This window comes from Phocoena phocoena, chromosome 14, assembly GCF_963924675.1.
Source record: "Phocoena phocoena chromosome 14, mPhoPho1.1, whole genome shotgun sequence".
NCBI lineage: Eukaryota > Metazoa > Chordata > Mammalia > Artiodactyla > Phocoenidae > Phocoena > Phocoena phocoena.
Window position 1 is genome coordinate 55,458,744 of NC_089232.1, and position 18,121 is coordinate 55,476,864.

General features: G+C 39.0%; 1 protein-coding gene across 2 annotated transcripts in view; it reads right to left on the minus strand.

Moving 5' to 3' along the window:
- MTA3 (metastasis associated 1 family member 3) overlaps positions 1–18,121 on the minus strand; it is a 128,459-nt gene that overhangs the window by 29,457 nt on the left and 80,881 nt on the right. For both annotated transcript variants that reach the window (XM_065890997.1, XM_065890996.1), the window contains exon 8: positions 15,091–15,190. In XM_065890997.1, coding sequence (XP_065747069.1) covers positions 15,091–15,190 — 100 coding nt within the window. The remainder of the gene's footprint in view (positions 1–15,090; positions 15,191–18,121) is intronic.

An 18,121-nucleotide genomic window follows, 5' to 3' on the forward strand; every position in this document is an offset into this window, starting at 1 on the left:
CCTAGACGATCTGTACAGGGCTGCATGAGAAATTAATGTTTGTTGTTTATAAGCCAATGAAATTCTGGGCATTGTAATAGAGACTGCATTTTCCCTTTTGAGAATTAAGAGCTTATTCACCCAATGCTTAGAAGTGCTGTGAGCAAACAGCCTACAGCGCTGCTCCTCTTTGGAATGAACGCAAATTAAGAAAGGTTCATCGCCCAAGGTCATGCCCTCTTCCTGGGGCAGCCAGCATCCAATGATGCAGGAGTGTAAAGGGTGAGGCCTTCATTCACACTGTATCAGAGCCTACCTTCTCCCTCTGTTCAATCCTGCCTCCTTCCCTTCTCTTCCACAGGTGTTGATCCCAACAGTACTCCCTAATAAACTTCCAGCATGCAAATCTCATCTCAGAATCTGTTCCCCAGGAACCCAATCTGTAACATGTGACATTATTCTGGCAATGGCTAACTGATACCCATATATATTCAATACTATTGATTTGCTCAGTTAAGAGTTTTACAAAAATTTTACATGTATAACTCCAGCACAAATTATAGCATTCAGACCATCAAATCTATTTTAAAATTAATGAGCATATGGTTTTTTCCAAGTAGAAATATAAACTCTCATGAGTAAATCTCAAACCACGATCAAGGCAAAAATTTTTATATATGAGAAGTATGCCATCCAGTCAATTTTTGCTTCAATGCACAGTACTCAAAGCAAAATCCCTCACTCATAATCAGATTTCTTAAGACTTGGTTGTCATTCACTAAAATCAATCTATAAGACACCCAAGAGCTATGTTCTTATGTGTACTCATACCTTTTGATTATTATCACGAGAAAGCTCCAGGGGCAGCAGGCCATAGTAGCCCCATGGCCCTCATGTCACTTCCAAACCTACCCTGAGCATAACTGTGGGTTCTTCCCCCCCAGCTCTGATTCCAGACACAAACCAGGCAAATATGAAATACAGCTATGTGGAGACACTGGAGAACAAGCAATGCAGGCAAGAAGGAGAGGCTAAGATAGTTCAGGAAGAGGAAGTATGAGAGATGAGCTTCCACACTGACCCGAGCTTTAACCTTGAGGTATTTTCTAAACTGCTACAAGAGAGAACAGACCAAACAGAAAGTTAGCTGTGACTAGGCTGAGGTGAAAGTGGGCAAGACCTAGGGAGCACAGTCCTCAGGAGGATTATATCCCAGGCCCTAAAGGAAATCACGATATGTTAAAATAATTGGTATCATACATGCTCTCTGATCACAACCCCCAAAGCAATTAAGATAGATTTATTTATTTAGACAGAACCACATTTCCTTGGAAATTAACTCTCAATCAAATGCAAAATTATAAAGTAAATTAGGAAATACTTAGAACCAAGTGATAAAGAAAATACTACATATAAAAATATGAGATACAGAGGGACATTTATAATCTTAATTACTAATAACAGAAAAGTAGATAAATGAAATTAATGGGCTAAAAATTGGTCTTGGAAAACTGGTATAGTTAATATCAGGGTAAAGCCAACGAAAAGTAGAACGAAGAAAATAATAAAGAGCAAAAATAAATTAAACAGAAAACAGACATACAATAAAGAAGATCAACTAAACTAAAATTTCATTCTTTTAGACAATAAAAGAGAAATTTCTGGCAAAACTATCAAGGAAAAAAATGGGAAATACACATAAACAGTAACAGGAATAAAAAGCTATTTATAACTACAGGCATCAAAAAATTTCCTAACTAAGAAATACTATCGGGGAATTCCCTGGTGGTCCAGTGGTCAGGACTCTGCGCTTTCACTGCTGGAGCCCAGGTTCAATCCCTGGTCAGAGAACTAAGATCCCACAAGCTGCACCATGTGGCCAAAAAAAAAAAAAAAAAAACACCTATGAAAAATTGGAAAACCTAAGGAAAAATGGAAAATCTCCTGATGTAACTGACCAAAAGGGACTTTAATAGAATAAAAACTTACTCTAATTATTAATCAAATTATAACCACAACCCAAATGGAGGGACATGGTACAAAATAAATGGCCTGTGCTCTTCAAAATGCCACAAAAGAGAGAAAGAATGGCCACAAAAGAGAGAAAGAATGAAGAACCGTTCAGGATTGAAGGAAATTAGAGAGATATGACAAGTAAATACGGTAAGTGATTCTCAAGTAGATCCTGGATGAGAAAAAAAATTTTTTTTCTCTTATTCTAAAGGATGTTACTGAGACAACTACGAATCTGACTAAAGCCAGATTTACAGTGCTATAAATTGTTAGTGATATTAAATCGTTGTAGTACTATAACAATGTTCATTTCCTGAATCTGCAAATTGTATTGTGGTTCAGTGAGAAAATATCCTTGTTCTTTTAGGAAATACCTCCTCAAATAATACTTGGCAATAAAGGGACATCCATTCTGTAACTTATTCTCAAACTGTTCAGAAATAATAATAATATGCATACAGAGAAAGAATGATAAAGGAAACGTGGTAGATGTAAACATTTGGGGAATCTAGGTGAAAGGAATACAGGAAGTCTTAGTACTATTTTTGTATTATCTCAAAATACAAAAATAACAAGTTTTAAGAAATTATAACAATAAGCCTTCATTAACTCACACTTGTAAAATCCAAATCTCTTCACCCTAGACAAAGAAGTTAAAACAATTTTCATTGTATTTCTCCATAGTTCAATTCTATGGTGACTTTCTAATGTTTCTTATATTAGTTGTCAAATGCATGGGAGAAAAGTAAAGTAAAAGGCAACATACACCCAAAATAAAACAAAAACAAATTTAAGCTTAAATTTAAACGGAAGAGATGGATAAACAGACCTTAACACAAGCAAACAATTCCCCCTAAGACAGTCTGCAGTGTCTCTAAGCCCATTTAATATCATTTTAAAATTCTTATCTGCAATACATCATCAGACAAAAAGGAAATGTGCCTAATGTAGAATATTATTGCCTTAATGATGTATTTAGAAGGAAGGAAAATTTCATGTTTCATATTTTTTACTGCAGTGGTAGTCCATTAGTTCAAATTCTAATTTTACAGTCTTGGAAACATGGATAGTACTCATAAGTTTTAGCAAACTGTGGTTTTTGTTTGTTTGTTTGTTTGTTTTGCAGTACGCGGGTCTCTCACTGCTGTGGCCTCTCCCATTGCGGAGCACAGGCTCCGGACGCGCAGGCTCAGTGGCCATGGCTCACGGGCCCAGCTGCTCCGCGGCATGTGGGATCTTCCCGGATCAGGGCACAAACCCGTGCTCTCTGCATCGGCAGGCGGACTCTCAACCACTGCGCCACCAGGGAAGCCCAGCAAACTGAGTTTTAAAAATTATGTGAATTCTCATTTAATCAATTTTACATTCATTTTGAAAACTAGATTTTTTAATGTAAGTTGATGCCTAAAATGTTAATCAAAAGATTCATATATTCTGCTAAGTACAATTTATATAAACGATGTAATGACTATGATTTCCAAACTGTTCTAAATTCCTCAAAGCCCTAAATGAAGTGTGTGATTTGAACAGGAATCACAAAGAGATTGTGAAGTGCATGGTCAACAGCATTTTTACAAAGAGTATCTGAAGAATAAAACTATTGTTGGTTAAATCAACTTTCTCTTATCAGAAAAATAAGTTAATTATCTTTTCTAAGTTCTTCTTGATGGGAAAATTTTTATTGTAAAAAGTATAGCTTGTTTTAAGCAGAAGATTTTAAACTGTATAGTGATTTCCTTGTAACAATTATATTAATATGTATGGTTAATTATACCCTAATGACCATATTCAAACTTGATAACCTACTACAATGATAATAAATATGGCATGAAAAAATCACTTTCAGACAATCGATAATGCTATAAAATCAGAAGAAAGTAAATGAGACTCAACAAAGATGGGGGGAGGGGAATGCATCATTGTTATCAGCTCAAGAATAACAACTAATATTTATTGAGCTCTTACATTGTGCCAGATACTGTTCCAAATGATCTACAAGTATTATCTTGTTTAATCCTCAAGTTGATATCAAAAGGTAAGTCAGAGACAGACTTTTCCAGAGGCTGGAGGAGGACACTGAGGCACCACCTACTTTCTCTCCTAGTGAGGACAGGGCCTCAAGAGCCAGAAGAGCCCAGTGTTTGTAAACATTGCCTTCAATGAAGGTGCATAAACTGCTGAACGTAATTTCTTCTAGAATATTGATGGAAGCTCAAAAAGACTGGTGACATAGCAATAAATCAGTTGTCTGCCACCCAACCTGGACAGCCAATGGCACAGGGAGCTCTATGCTGCTCCAGAGAACGCAGGGGCCCAAGCCCAAGGCATGCTCTGGGGAGCCAATGCAGTTCCATCAAGTTCTATATGCTTGGATACATATATCAGCAACTTATAGGGGTATGTGTGCATACCCTCTTCTTGTCAGTCCATAACCTCAGGGCAAATAGATTTTATTTCCGCTGCAGATGAGGAAACTCAGACACAGGAAGGTTAAGTAACTTGCATAAGGCTATATGGATCAAAAGCTATAGCTCTAAGGGGAAAAACAGAATCATAAAAGTAAATCCATTGGTACACCAAGGTCCATAGCAGCATTATTCACAATAGCCAAAAGGTAGAAGCAACCTAAGTTTCTACTGACAGACGAATGGATAAACAAAATGTAATATACACATACAATGGATTATTATTCAGCCTTAAAAAGAAAGGAAATGCCGACATATGCTACAACATGGACAGCCTTTGAAGATGTTGCGCTGAGTGAAATAAGCAAGCCACAAAGGGGCAAATATTTTATGGTTCCACTTCTATGAGGTACCTAGAGTAGTTAAATTCAGAGAGATGTAAAGTAGAATGGTGACTGCCAAGGCCTGGGGACTGTTTTAAGGATCTGGGTTTTTGCCCTAAGTGCAACTGAAAGCCACTAAGAGGATATAAGGTAGGGGACAGCAAAATCAGAATTGCATTTTTAAAAGACCAGATATAATATAGAATTAGAGATGTTCCAGCATGCAATTTCCTCCCTACTAAATCAACATAGCCTGACCTTTTTTAGAACCAGAATTTAGCATGAGGAAACCTAAGTTTCTAGTCTTATATAAGTTACTTAACAATCATCTCTAATATAGTCTATCCCAGAAGATTTCTAAGGCCCCCAAAAACTCAAAAAGCTTTTATCTAGAATCGTACCCTCCAACCTGCTTTAGTCCTCAGAGTCCAGACAAAAGAGAAATCCAGTATCTCTGCAATTACCTATTCTCTGAGAGAGAGGCTTTGTTCCAGCAATAGCTCCCTAACAGTGCACATGGCACTTGGCCCTTCCAGCCATGAACAGGAAGTAACAGGCTAGAAAGTCCAAGAACTACTACTTAAGTAACTACTTCAGGGTTTACTCTCTTCTAAGTAATTTTGTATCCATAATGCAGGGGGACAGGGGAGTGAATGTAAGGATTACTGAACACTAATTTCTTTTTCTTTGCAAATTGCACTAAGTATACTTCCCATTTTACTGAAACAAAGGTGAAATCTATGAAGCCTCTGTGGCTTTAATGTTTTAACAATTATAAATCTCATTATATGTCTTAGACTAGCCGTGTTTGAAATTCACAGCCCAGCTACCTGAAAATGAGGAAGTTATATCCAACAATCCTGCAGGCAGCTTAATTACCTGCTCCCTAAGTATTACTGGTGATTTGATAAGTAGCATATATTGTCTTGGATAAACAGATATGTCAGATAGGAATGCTGAAAGTCGACTGCAGTCCTCACAGGACAAGACACAGGGAAAATCACCTGTACAAGCTACCCAGGACCCAGCAGTTCCACAACCCTGCCCTCTCCATGGTCTCCAGATCCATGGTCTGGTCACCTGATAGAGAAAGGTACTAACCTGACCTGTGCAGGCACGTGAACACTGAGAGAAAAATAAGAGCCCAATTCTTCAAATTCAACTAAACAATGAATCCATTTTCATTTAATGGCACAAAACAACTTAGCAGCCTTTCATATGTTCTTCTTGGAAAACAATCTGCAAAACTCATCAACATATTACTAATTTTTAACCACTCCCATTCATTTTTACAGAAACGCCTCAATATCTTATATTTTAACATCAAAGTAGAGGCATGATATCACCAGGCAAACAGGATTAAAGGTGTAGGTCATGGCATCTGAAATAACAAGAGACAATGACTTCTTCCTGCTTTTGACTTCTAAAAGATGTCAATTTTATGCAACTGAAAATAATATAATCTCAACACAATAACATACAGAAAGAGTCCAAGTGAAGTTGAACCTAGAATAGTTAGAGCAGGAAACCAAGACCCATAAATGGTGACTCCCCTGGTGGCACAGTGGATAAGATTCCACACTCCCAATGCAGGGGGCCTGGATTCAATCCCTGGTAAGGGAACTAGATCCCACATGCATGCTGCAACTAAGAGTTCACATACCACAACTGAGGAGCCCATCTTCCACAACTAAGAGCTGATGCAAACAAATAAATAATATTTTTAAAAAGACACATGAATTTTGCAGACAAAAGAAAAAATCTTGTGGACTTCCCCGGCAGTCCAGTGGTTAAAAATCCACACTTCCACTGCAGGGGGTGTGGGTTCAATCCCTGGTCAGGGAACTAAGATCCTGCATGCCGTGCGGCGTGGTCAAAATAAAATAAAATAAAATGAATTTTTAAGAAAGAATAAGGGGATTAGGAACCAAGACAGCAGAGTAGAAGGACGAGCTCTAACTCCCTCTTGCGAGAACACCAGAATCACAACTAGCTGCTGGATAATCATGGACAGGAAGACACTGGAACTCACCAAAAAAGATACCCCACATCCAAAGACAAAGGAGAAGCCACAATAAGATTGTAGGAGGGGTGCAATCACAGTACAATCAAATGCCATAACTGCTGGGTGGGTGACTCACAGAATGGAGAACACTTATACCACATAAGTCCACCCACTGGAGTGAAGGTTCTGAGCCCCACATCAGGCTTCCCAACCTAGGGGTCCAGCAATGGGAGGAGGAATTCCTAGAGAATCAGACTTTGAAGCCTAATGGGATTCAACTGCAGGACTTCGACGGGACTGGGGGGAACAGAGACTCCACTCTTGGAAGGCACACACAAAGTAGTGTGTGCATCGGGAGCCAGGCATCGGGAGCCAGGTGAAGGAGCAGGGGCCCCATAGGAGACTGAACCAGACTTACCTGCTAGTGTTGGAGGGTCACCTGCAGAGGCACGGGGTGGCTGTGGCTCACGTGGGGACAAGGACACTGGCAGCAGTTCTGGGAAGTACTCCTTAGTGTGAGCCCTCCCAGAGTCCACCATTAGCCCCATAAAAGAGCCCAGGTAGGCTCAGTGTTGGGTTGCCTCAGGCCAAAGAAGCAACAGGAAGGGAACGCAGCCCCACCCATCAGCAGACAAGTGCATTAAAGTATTACTGAGCTCTGCCCACCAGAGCAACAGTCAGCTCTACCCACCACCAGTCCCTCCCATCAGGAAACTTGCACAAGCCTCTTAGATAGCCTCATCCACCAGAGGACAGACAGCAGAAGCAAGAAGAACTACAATCCTGCAGCCTGTGGAACAAAAACCACATTCACAGAAAGATAGACAAGATGAAAAGGTAGAGGGCTATGTACCAGATGAAGGAACAAGATAAAACCTCAGAAGAACAACTAAATGAAGTGGAGATACTCAACCTTCCTGAAAAAGAATTCAGAATAATGATAAAGATGATCCAGGACCTTGGAAAAAGAATGGAGGCAAAGATCGAGAAGATGCAAGAAATGTTTAACAAAGACCAAGAAGAATTAAAGAACAAACAAACAGAGATGAATACAATAACTGAAATGAAAACTACACTAGAAAGAATCAATAGCAGAATAACTGAGGCAGAAGGCGGGTAAGTGACATGGAAGACAGAATGGTGGAATTCATTGCTGTGGAACAGAATAAAGAAAAAAGAATGAAAAGAAATGAAGACAGCCTAAGAGACCTCTGGGACAACATTAAACGCAACAACATTCGCATTATAGGGGTCCCAGAAGGAGAAGAGAGAGAGAGGACCAGAGAAAATATTTAAAGAGATTATAGTTGAAAACTTCCCTAACATGGGAAAGGAAATAGCCACCCAAGTCCAGGAAGTGCAGAGAGTCCCATACAGGATAAACCCAAGGAGAAACACGCTGAGACACATAGTAATCAAACTGTTAAAAAGTAAAGACAAAGAAAAATTATTGAAAGCAGCAAGGGAAAAATGACAAAGAACATACAAGGGAACTCCCATAAGGTTAACAACTGATTTCTCAGCAGAAACTCTACAAGCCAGAAGGGAGTGGCATGATATACTTAAAGTGATGAAAGGGAAGAACCTACAACCAGGATTACTCTACCTGGCAAGGATCTCATTCAGATTCGATGAAGAAATCAAAAGCTTTACAGACAAGCAAAAGCTAAGAGAATTCAGCACCACCAAACCAGCTCTACAACAAATGCAAAAGGAACTTCTCTAAGTGGGAAACACAGAGAAGAAAGGGACCTACAAAAACAAACCCAAAACAATTAAGAAAATGGTCATAGGAACATACATATCAAGAATTACCTTAAACATGAATGGATTAAATACTCCGACCAAAAGACACAGGCTTGCTAAATGGATACAAAAACAAGACCCATCTATATGCTGCCTACAAGAGACCCACTTCAGACCTAGGGACACATACAGACTGAAAGTGAGGGGATGAAAAAAGATATTCCATGCAAATGGAAATCAAAAGAAAGCAGGAGTAGCAATACTCATATCAGATAAAATAGACTTTAAAATAAAGAATGTTACAAGAGACAAGGAAGGACACTACATAATGACCAATGGATCAATCCAAGAAGAAGACATAACATTTATAACTATACATGCACCCAACATAAGAGCACCTCAATAAATAAGGCAACTGCTAACAGCTATAAAAGAGGAAATCGACAGTAACACAATAATAGTTGGGGACTTTAACACCTCACTTACACCAATAGACACATCATCCAAACAGAAAATTAATAAGGAAACACAAGCTTTAAATGACACAACAGACCAGATAGATTTAATTGATATTTATAGGACATTCCATCCAAAAACAGCAGATTACACTTTCTTCTCAAGTGCACACGGAACATCCTCCAGGATAGATCACATCTTGGGTCACAAATCAAGCCACAGTAAATTTAAGAAAATTGAAATCATATCAAGCATCTTTTCTGACCACAACACTATGAGATTAGAAATCAATTACAGGGAAAAAAACCGTAAAAAACACAAACACATGAGGGCTAAACAATACGTTATTAAATAACCAAGAGATCACTGAGGAAATCAAAAACTACCTGGAGACAAATGACAATGAAACCATGATGATCCAAAACCTATGGGATGCAGCAAAAGCAGTTCTAAGAGGGAAGTTTATAGCTATACAAGCCTACCTCAAGAAACAAGAAAAATCTCAAATAAACAATCTAACCTTACACCTAAAGGAACTAGAGAAAGAACAAACAAAACCCGAAGTTAGTAGAAGGAAAGAAATCATAAAGATCAGAGCAGAAATAAATGAAATAGAAACAAAGAAAACAATAGCAAAGATCAATAAAATTAAAAGCTGGTTCTTTGAGAAGATAAACAAAATTGATAAACCATTAGCCAGACTCATCAAGAAAAAAAGGGAGAGGACTCAAATCAATAAAATTAGGAATGAAAAAGGAGAAGTTACAACAGACACCACAGAAATACAAAGCATCCTAAGAGACTACTACAAGCAACTCTATGCCAATAAAATGGACAACCTGGAAGAAATGGACAAATTCCTAGAAAGGTATAACCTTCCAAGACTGAACCAGGAAGAAATACAAAATATGATCAGACCAATCACAAGTAATGAAATTGAAACTGTGATTAAAAATCTTCCAACAAACAAAAGTCCAGGACCAGATGGTTTCACAGGTGAATTCTATCAAACATTGAGAGAAGAGCTAACACCCATCCTTCTCAAACACTTCCAAAAAATTGCAGAGGAAGGAACTCTCCCAAACTCATTCTATGAGGCCACCATCATCCTGATACCAAAACCACACAAAGATACTACAAAAAAAGAAAATGACAGACCAATATCACTGATGAATATAGATGAAAAATCCTCAACAAAATATCAGCAAACAGAATCCAACAACACATTAAAAGGATCATACACCATGATCAAGTGGGATTTATCACAGGGACGCAAGGATATCTTCAATATACACAAATCAATCAATGCGATAAACCAACTCAGCCATAAAAAGGGACGAAACTGGGTCATTTGTAGAGACGTGGATGGATATAGAGACTGTCATACAGAGTGAAGTACGTCAGAAAGAGAAAAACAAATACCGTATATTAACACAAATATGTGGAATCTAGAAAAATGGTGCAGATGAAGTGGTTTGCAAGGCAGAAATAGACACAAATGTAGAGAACAAACGTGTGGACACCAAGGGGGGAAAGCGGCGGGTGGGTGGGGGTGGCAGTGTGATGAATTGGGCGATTGGGATTGACATGTATACACTGATGTGTATAAAATGGCTGACTAAAAAGAACCTGCTGTATAAAAAAATAAATTAAATTAAATTAAAAAAAAGAATAAGGGACTTCCCTGGTGGTCTGGTGGGTAAGACTCTGTGCTCCCAATGCAGGGGGACCAGGTTCAATCCCTGGTTGGGGAACTAGATCCCACACGCATGCCGCAACTAAGAGTTCTCATGTGACATGCTGCAACTAAGAAGTCTGCATGCCACAACTAAAGATCCCGCATGCCTCAACTAAGACCTGGCACAACCAAAGTACATAAATATTAAAAAAACAAAAATAAATTAAAAAAACAAATCTTCAGTGCTGCCTAATCCAAGACAGACAACAATGATATTTAAACCCAAGCCATTTTAACAAGAATAAAACAGAAGAGGTAATCTAGTGGCAAGAACTCCTCAGCAGGAGTTAAGATCCAAATCCTATCTCTGAAACCAGGTGTACAAACAAGACAAAACAAAATTTCCTAAACCTGAGTATATTTTTGCTTTAAAAAATTTATAATATAGTAAATAATTTAAGATAATGTAATTTAAATATGACTCCAAATTGCTAAGTATTAAAGGAACTAAAACAGAAGAGACAGAAACACTGGAGGGTGTGAAAGTACTAGAAGGAGCATAATAGGCAAGTATTACAAACAACACACACAAAATGATATTTAAACCAATTAAGGTATAAAGGTTGTATGCCCTTTAAAATGTTTCTTTCAGGGCTTCCCTGGTGGCGCAGTGGTTGAGAGTCCGCCTGTCGATGCAGGGGACACGGGTTCGTGCCCCAGTCCGGGAAGATCCCACATGTCGCGGAGTGGCTGGGCCCGTGAGCCATGGCCGCTGAGCCTGCACATCCGGAGCCTGTGCTCCGCAACGGGGCAGGCCACAACAGTGAGAGGCCCGCGTACCGCAAAAAAAAAAAAAAAAAGTTTCTTTTATAATGGCCTTCACTAACAAAAACAAACACTGCTTCTTGAAGACTCTGCCCTCTTCCAAAAGAAATTCATCCGCCGTCCCAGCAGTCACCAGCAGTGGGAAGCAGAGAGTCGCTGCAGCTGTGAACGAAGAGCAAACACACCTGCTCTTCACCTGTCAGACCCATCTTCAGGCAAATCCCAGCCCCAATTGTCACAAGAGCTCTATCCCATCTCAGGAACAGGCTTTGCACTCTACCTCCTCAGTGTAGAGGGAATTTGCTGGACTACAACAGAGATAGCACTCCCCTTTATAATCTGGGAAGCATTATCTCTTAAGAACAGTGTTAAGTCACAAGACACTGGCTACATAAGTAACAGTATATACAAGGCAAGATCATGCAACATTAGAAAAAAATTTTGCAGATTCTTATATGAAAGACTGTTTATGTTATACTGTTAGGAAAAACATGGGGTAGAGGGGAGACAAAATATAAAACTCTATTTTAAATAACTTCAACTATATATTAAAAATAAAGTGACGTGGAACTTGTCTTACCAGCTATCGGAATTTATTATACTGTGGTGCTTTCACAGGGACAAACAGATCAATGAAACAGAAGAGAATAGATTAAGAATCCTAAGCATGGGCTTCCCTGGTGGAGCAGTGGTTGAGAGTCCGCCTGCCGATGCAGGGGACACGGGTTTGTGTCCCGGTCCGGGAGGATCCCACATGCCGCGGAGCGGCTGGGCGCGTGAGCCATGGCCGCTGAGCCTGCGCGTCCGGAGCCTGTGCTCCCCAACGGGAGAGGCCCGCAAACCGCAAAAAAAAAAAAAAAAAAAAAAAAAAGAATCCTAAGCATATCTAGGACCATGAAATAAGATAGAAGGCGCATTACAAAAGCATGAGGAAACAACAAATTCAATAAAAGGGGCTGGAGTAATTAATTCTCCATATGGAGAAAAACAAAATTAGACCCCTACCTCACTCCATTCTTAAAAATAAAGTCCAGATATATTTACAGTCTGAAATATGAATAAAACTTTAAAACTATTAGACAAAAATAGAATAATAATGTAAGTGAAGAATGGACAAAGGATACATAAATCTAAAATACAAAGAAGAAAAAATCTAAAGAGCCAATATGAAAATATGCTTAGCCTCAGTAAGTAATCAGGGAAATACAAACTAAAATGAGGCAGCATCAGGTTAGTGAAAAATTTTAGTCTGAACATACCAAGTGTCCAAGTGTTGAAGACAATGTAAGAAAACAGATGCAGAAAGAAAAAGTCATTAACTGCTTGTGGGATTATAAATTTCTAGTATGGTATATAACAGAATAATTTGGCAACACGTGGTCAAACTGAAAATGAGCACCACCCTACGAATCACTACGAATAATTATTCCAATTCTAGTTACAGCCTAGAAAGCTCGCACACATGCTCAGAAAGGACATGTGTTAGAATTTCCACTCCAGCATTATGGGTAATAGCAAAGGAAAATGTTTTTAAAGCACTCCAGATGTTCATTGGTAAGAGAATAATGTGGTGTAGTATTTTGTGAAAGAATACTACAAATACTACCAAGGAGTTAAAAATGAGTGAAAGAGGTACATATTTATTAACATGGCTACGTCTCACTAATAAGCAAATAGCAAAATGTTACAAAGTAGATTTAACCACATGTAAAACAATGTTCATGTTGTTTTTGGAAATATCAATACATAGTAAAACTAGAAAAACACAGACTAGATACACAGCAGATTTGATATAGTGGCTGCCTCTTGTCAGGAGGCAGGGATGATCAGGGCCAGGGGTACAGATGGAGGATGGGGAATAGGATTAGGGAGAGAATATTAGGGATTTCATCATTAATATAGTGGTTGGGGGCTTCCCTGGTGGCGCAGTGGTTGAGAGTCCGTCTGCCGATGCAGGGGACATGGGTTTGTGCCCCGGTCTGGGAATATCCCACATGCCACGGAGCAGCTGGGCCCGTGAGCCATGGCCGCTGATATATAGTGGTTGAAAATCTGTTTAATCCAAAGAACTAAAATGTTAACATCTGCTTTAGGTGGCACTGCATACTATTTCATTATATTATCTTCTGTACTATTCTGTAATTTGCTAGTATATTGTTTGCAATGCACAAAAAGTGGCTGAAAGGAAACATAAAATGGTAAGAATATTCTACTCTGGGTAATGAGGACAAACCTTTTTTTTTTTGGCTGCTGCTGTATTTTACTTTTTAAATTTTTCATAATAAGAATACACTAATTTTAGAATTGGGAAAAAAATTTTTAAACAGGTAGTGATTAGATTCCATGTAGTTCTGGTTCACATAAGTATCTGTTGACAGGATTTAAGGTTGTTACAAAGTGACACGTGTACTCTTGCATCTTCAAAAAAAAACACTCTAAAAGTGCTAAACAACCAAAATACAAACCTATTTTGAAACCCCTAAACTTTCATAAAATATTAATGTACCAACGGAGAGAACACAACTTGTTTCTATAAACAACATTCTAGTCTTTGAGAAAGGATAGAGAAAAGGGTTCCTTAAAGGCTATAGACTATTAATGCTTTCATCATCATCTATAACTGTACAAAAATACAAGAAAGAATTATAAGAAACAAATTTGTTGTGCATTCTAGTACAAGTTTTTACACTGTCATGATAAATATTTTGTGGAAAACATTTCAAATTGGAATATAATGAGAAAGTAATGAAACCTATCATTGTATTCCATTCCATCAGAAAACAAAATGCTAACTTTTATTACGTTTTATGACTATCAAACAACTTAACCTTGCCATACATCAGTTTCCTCATTTGTAAAATGAGCATCCTAGCATGCCTATCTCAGAGGGAGTGGCAATCAATACAGTTAAGGAACTTCAACAGGCAAAAACATGCATGTCTGCTTTGCTGGAGGGTGCAGAGAAGGAAGCAAGTGCCAAGCCCGATGCCCAGCCACAGCAGGCATCAGTGGTATAATTAAGGTGAACGTGGGAAGCCTCATTTGATCACCAAGAGAAGAAAGGAAATAGCCTTAAAAGATAGCAGCCATAATATAATGAAATAATTTAAGAAAACAGAACCTCTTTCTAATGAACAGACCAAAAAAAACTTTAAATATTTGATACTGACTAATGGCATGACAACAGAATAACTCCTATAGCAATGGTTTCAAGAGATGGCTACTTTCACTTTAAAAAATTGTAGAGCACTATGTGTGAGCTACAACTATTTATGTAGTTTGGTGTAGATGGAATATACCAAAAAAGCACCAAAGTGAAAACAGATGAATCAGAATATTGAATTGTTTTCCCCAAAATATTTTTTTATCATTTTGTACCTACTCTGTGATAGTCATTTTTACTTGTCCCAGCTCACAAACACAAGGGGTGACTTAGGAATGAGACACTGCAGTTAATCAACCAGCCAAGCCGAATCAACCTAACAGTCAGCAGAGCTTAGAGCCAGGAAGTTCTCACGTCTACAACATTGCTATATTGGCTTTTAAATTAAACAAGTAGCAGAAGAAATAATAACCCCCAAATTTCAAAAAGCATCTTACCAGGGTGATGTCTCGAGAAGCTGCAGCTGCACTCATATGCAAACTAGGCTGCCTTACAGAACTGCTGCAATCAAGGGCTCGAGCGAATGTCCCGACAGCACTGGATAAATCACACAAACAAAGAGGAAAGATTAAGGCACTGTTGTTTTTTTATCTTTACAAAAAACACATTTGGGTAGCAAATGAACAGTTGTAAAAGTCAAACAAGTTCTTTGATGTTTAAGAATCAAATATCAGACAAAAAGTATTTTCTTTACGATTTAAGAATTGACAAGCCAATTCACTACACATATGTGTCATTACAATTAAATTAAGAAAAAGAGGGACTTCCCTGGCAGTCCAGTGGGTAAGATTCCATGCTCCCAATGCAGGGGGCCTGGGTTCGATCCCTGGTCGGGGAACTAGATCCTGCATACATGTCGCAACTAAGAAGTCCACATGCCACAACTAACACCACTGCAGCCAAAATCAATAAATAAATATATTTTTTAAAACAATTAAGAAAAAGAGGCTTGTGTGGCATAAAGAAGGGAAAGATCTATAACGAAATGCCATGGAATAAAGAAGTTGGTTTCCAAATGTGCTTAAAAAATGAGAAATAAATTTGATGCAGAATTTCAGTATTATTGCAAAGCAAGTTCTGACCACTTTTTTAGCCCAAACGGTGAAATCCCAATAACATTTTTTCCTTGAAATGGGATATCATCAACTGCAGCAACCTCTTCTTTCAAGGACTCAATATATAACAGATTTCCAAAAAAAAAAACACCCAAAAAACAATTACCACAACACTGATTTTCATTTAATGATTTAGAAGGCCTTCCCATACACAGAGAACCCTAACTTCAAGAAATAAAGTGTGGCCTCCGCTGGTGGCGCAGTGGTTAAGAATCCACCTGCCAGTGCAGGGGACACGGGTCCGAGCCCTGGTCTGGGAAGATCCCACATGCCGTGGAGCAACTAAGTCCATGAGCCACAACTACCAAGCCTGCACTCTAGAGCCCGTGAGCCACAGCTACTGAGCCCACGTGCCACAACTACTGAAGCCCGCGTGCCTAGAGCCTGTGCTCCGCAACAAGAGGAGCCATCGTGATGAGAAGCCTGCGCACCGCAACGAACAGTAGCCCCCCCTCGCCGCAACTAGAGCAAGTCTGTGTGCAGCAACGAAGACCCAACGCAGCCAAAAATAAAATAAAATTAATTAATTAATTAAAAAGAAAAAAAAAGAAATAAAGCGTGAAATGAAGGTAAGGCTTCCCGCTTGTTGTCTGGGTTTTAAACATGTTAGCTGAGGAAGAGATTTTTTTTTTTAAGGTTTTAATTAAAATATAAAAACACATGCAAAAAGCACACATTGTACAGCTATTCAGTTATCACAAAGTCAATGCATCCATGCCACCAGCATCCAGGTCAAGACACAGATCATGACAGCACCCAGAAGACTCCTCGGGTTCCTTCCCAATCACTACTTCCTAGTGGAAGGGAACCAGCATCCCAGATTCTAACATCAAAGATTAGTTCTGCTCAATTGAAAACTTAAACAGAATCGCATGCTATGCACATTTTTCATATCCAGTTTCTTTTATTCAAAACTATGTCTATGGATTCACCCGTGCTGCCTGCTGTGAATGAGCTGTGTTCATCTCCTTGCTGTGAGCATTACTTTGCACGATGCCCCACCCCCACCCTATTGGTGATGGACATGTGTTTCCAAGCTGGGGCAACTATGGATAGTGCCATTACTGCCATCTGTATATGTATCTTTTTGGCACACAGGTGTATGCATTTCTGTTGCGTATATATTTAGGAGTGAAACTTAAGGGGTATGTGTGTTAGATGACAGCAAACAGTTTTCTAAAGCAGCTGTACCAACGTGCACTACAACCAGCAGAATATGAGAGTGCTGGTTGTCCCACATCTTCACCAGTGCTTGGCACTGTCAGCCTTTTAAATTTTTTTTTAATGTATTTATTTTTATTATTTATTTTATTTTTGGCTGCGTTGGGTCTTCGTTGCTGCACGTGGGCTTCTCACCGCGGTCGCTTCTCTTGTTGCAGAGCATGGGATCTAGGCGCGTGGGCTTCAGTAGTTGTGGCATGCGGGCTCAGTAGCTGTGGCTCACAGGCTCTAGAGCACAGGCTCAGCAGCTGTGGCACATGGGGCTTAGTTGCTCAGAGGCATGTGGGATCTTACCGGACCAGGGCTCGAACCTGTGTCCCCTGCACTGGCAGGTGGATTCGTAACCACTGGGCCACCAGGGATGCCCAGTCTTTTAAATTTTAACCATTCTGGTGGGATGTGCAGTGGTGCTTAACTGGGTTTAATTTGTATTTAGATTTTTTTTAAAAAAACAAAAATTGAAAAAGCTACTAGGTGCTTCTCCTTGGTGCCTCTCATGATGGCTTCAAGAAAAAAGAAAACATGACCCGTCATAATCAGGAAAAGGAAAAAAAACAATGAAAATCAAATCTGAAACTGCAAAATCTACTAAATAATACAAAATCCAGATAACCTGTCCGCAGTCTCTAGGGCAGCAGTTCTACCAATGATTCATTTCCACTCCCAAATCTTCAGTCTCCTCTATTCCACTGACTGGCTCCTCCCCAACAATGTATATATATCAAGTCTCTTCACCTAATCAGTTAGTGGCTAGGCGTGTGGGCTCTGTAGTCTAAATGCCTACCCACCAATACGATGTATGACTTCCATGGTGACTGGCACTATGAACAGTGCTAAGGATGGGCTAAGACCCTTTTGTCCTTTGTATTATAAAAAACATTCGACAAAAAATTAGAGAATATAATGAAGATGCTTGTAATCATGTCCAAATCTACCTCATTCTAATATTTTGCCATGTTTGAAGCAACAAGTATATATTGTACAGCACAGGGCAATATAGCCATTATTTTGTAATAACTTTAAATGGAGTATAATCTATAAAAATATTGAATCACATTTTGCCACATTTGTTTTTTTCTTTTTTTTTTTGGCTGCATCAGATCTTAGTTGCGGCACAAGGATCTTTTGTTGC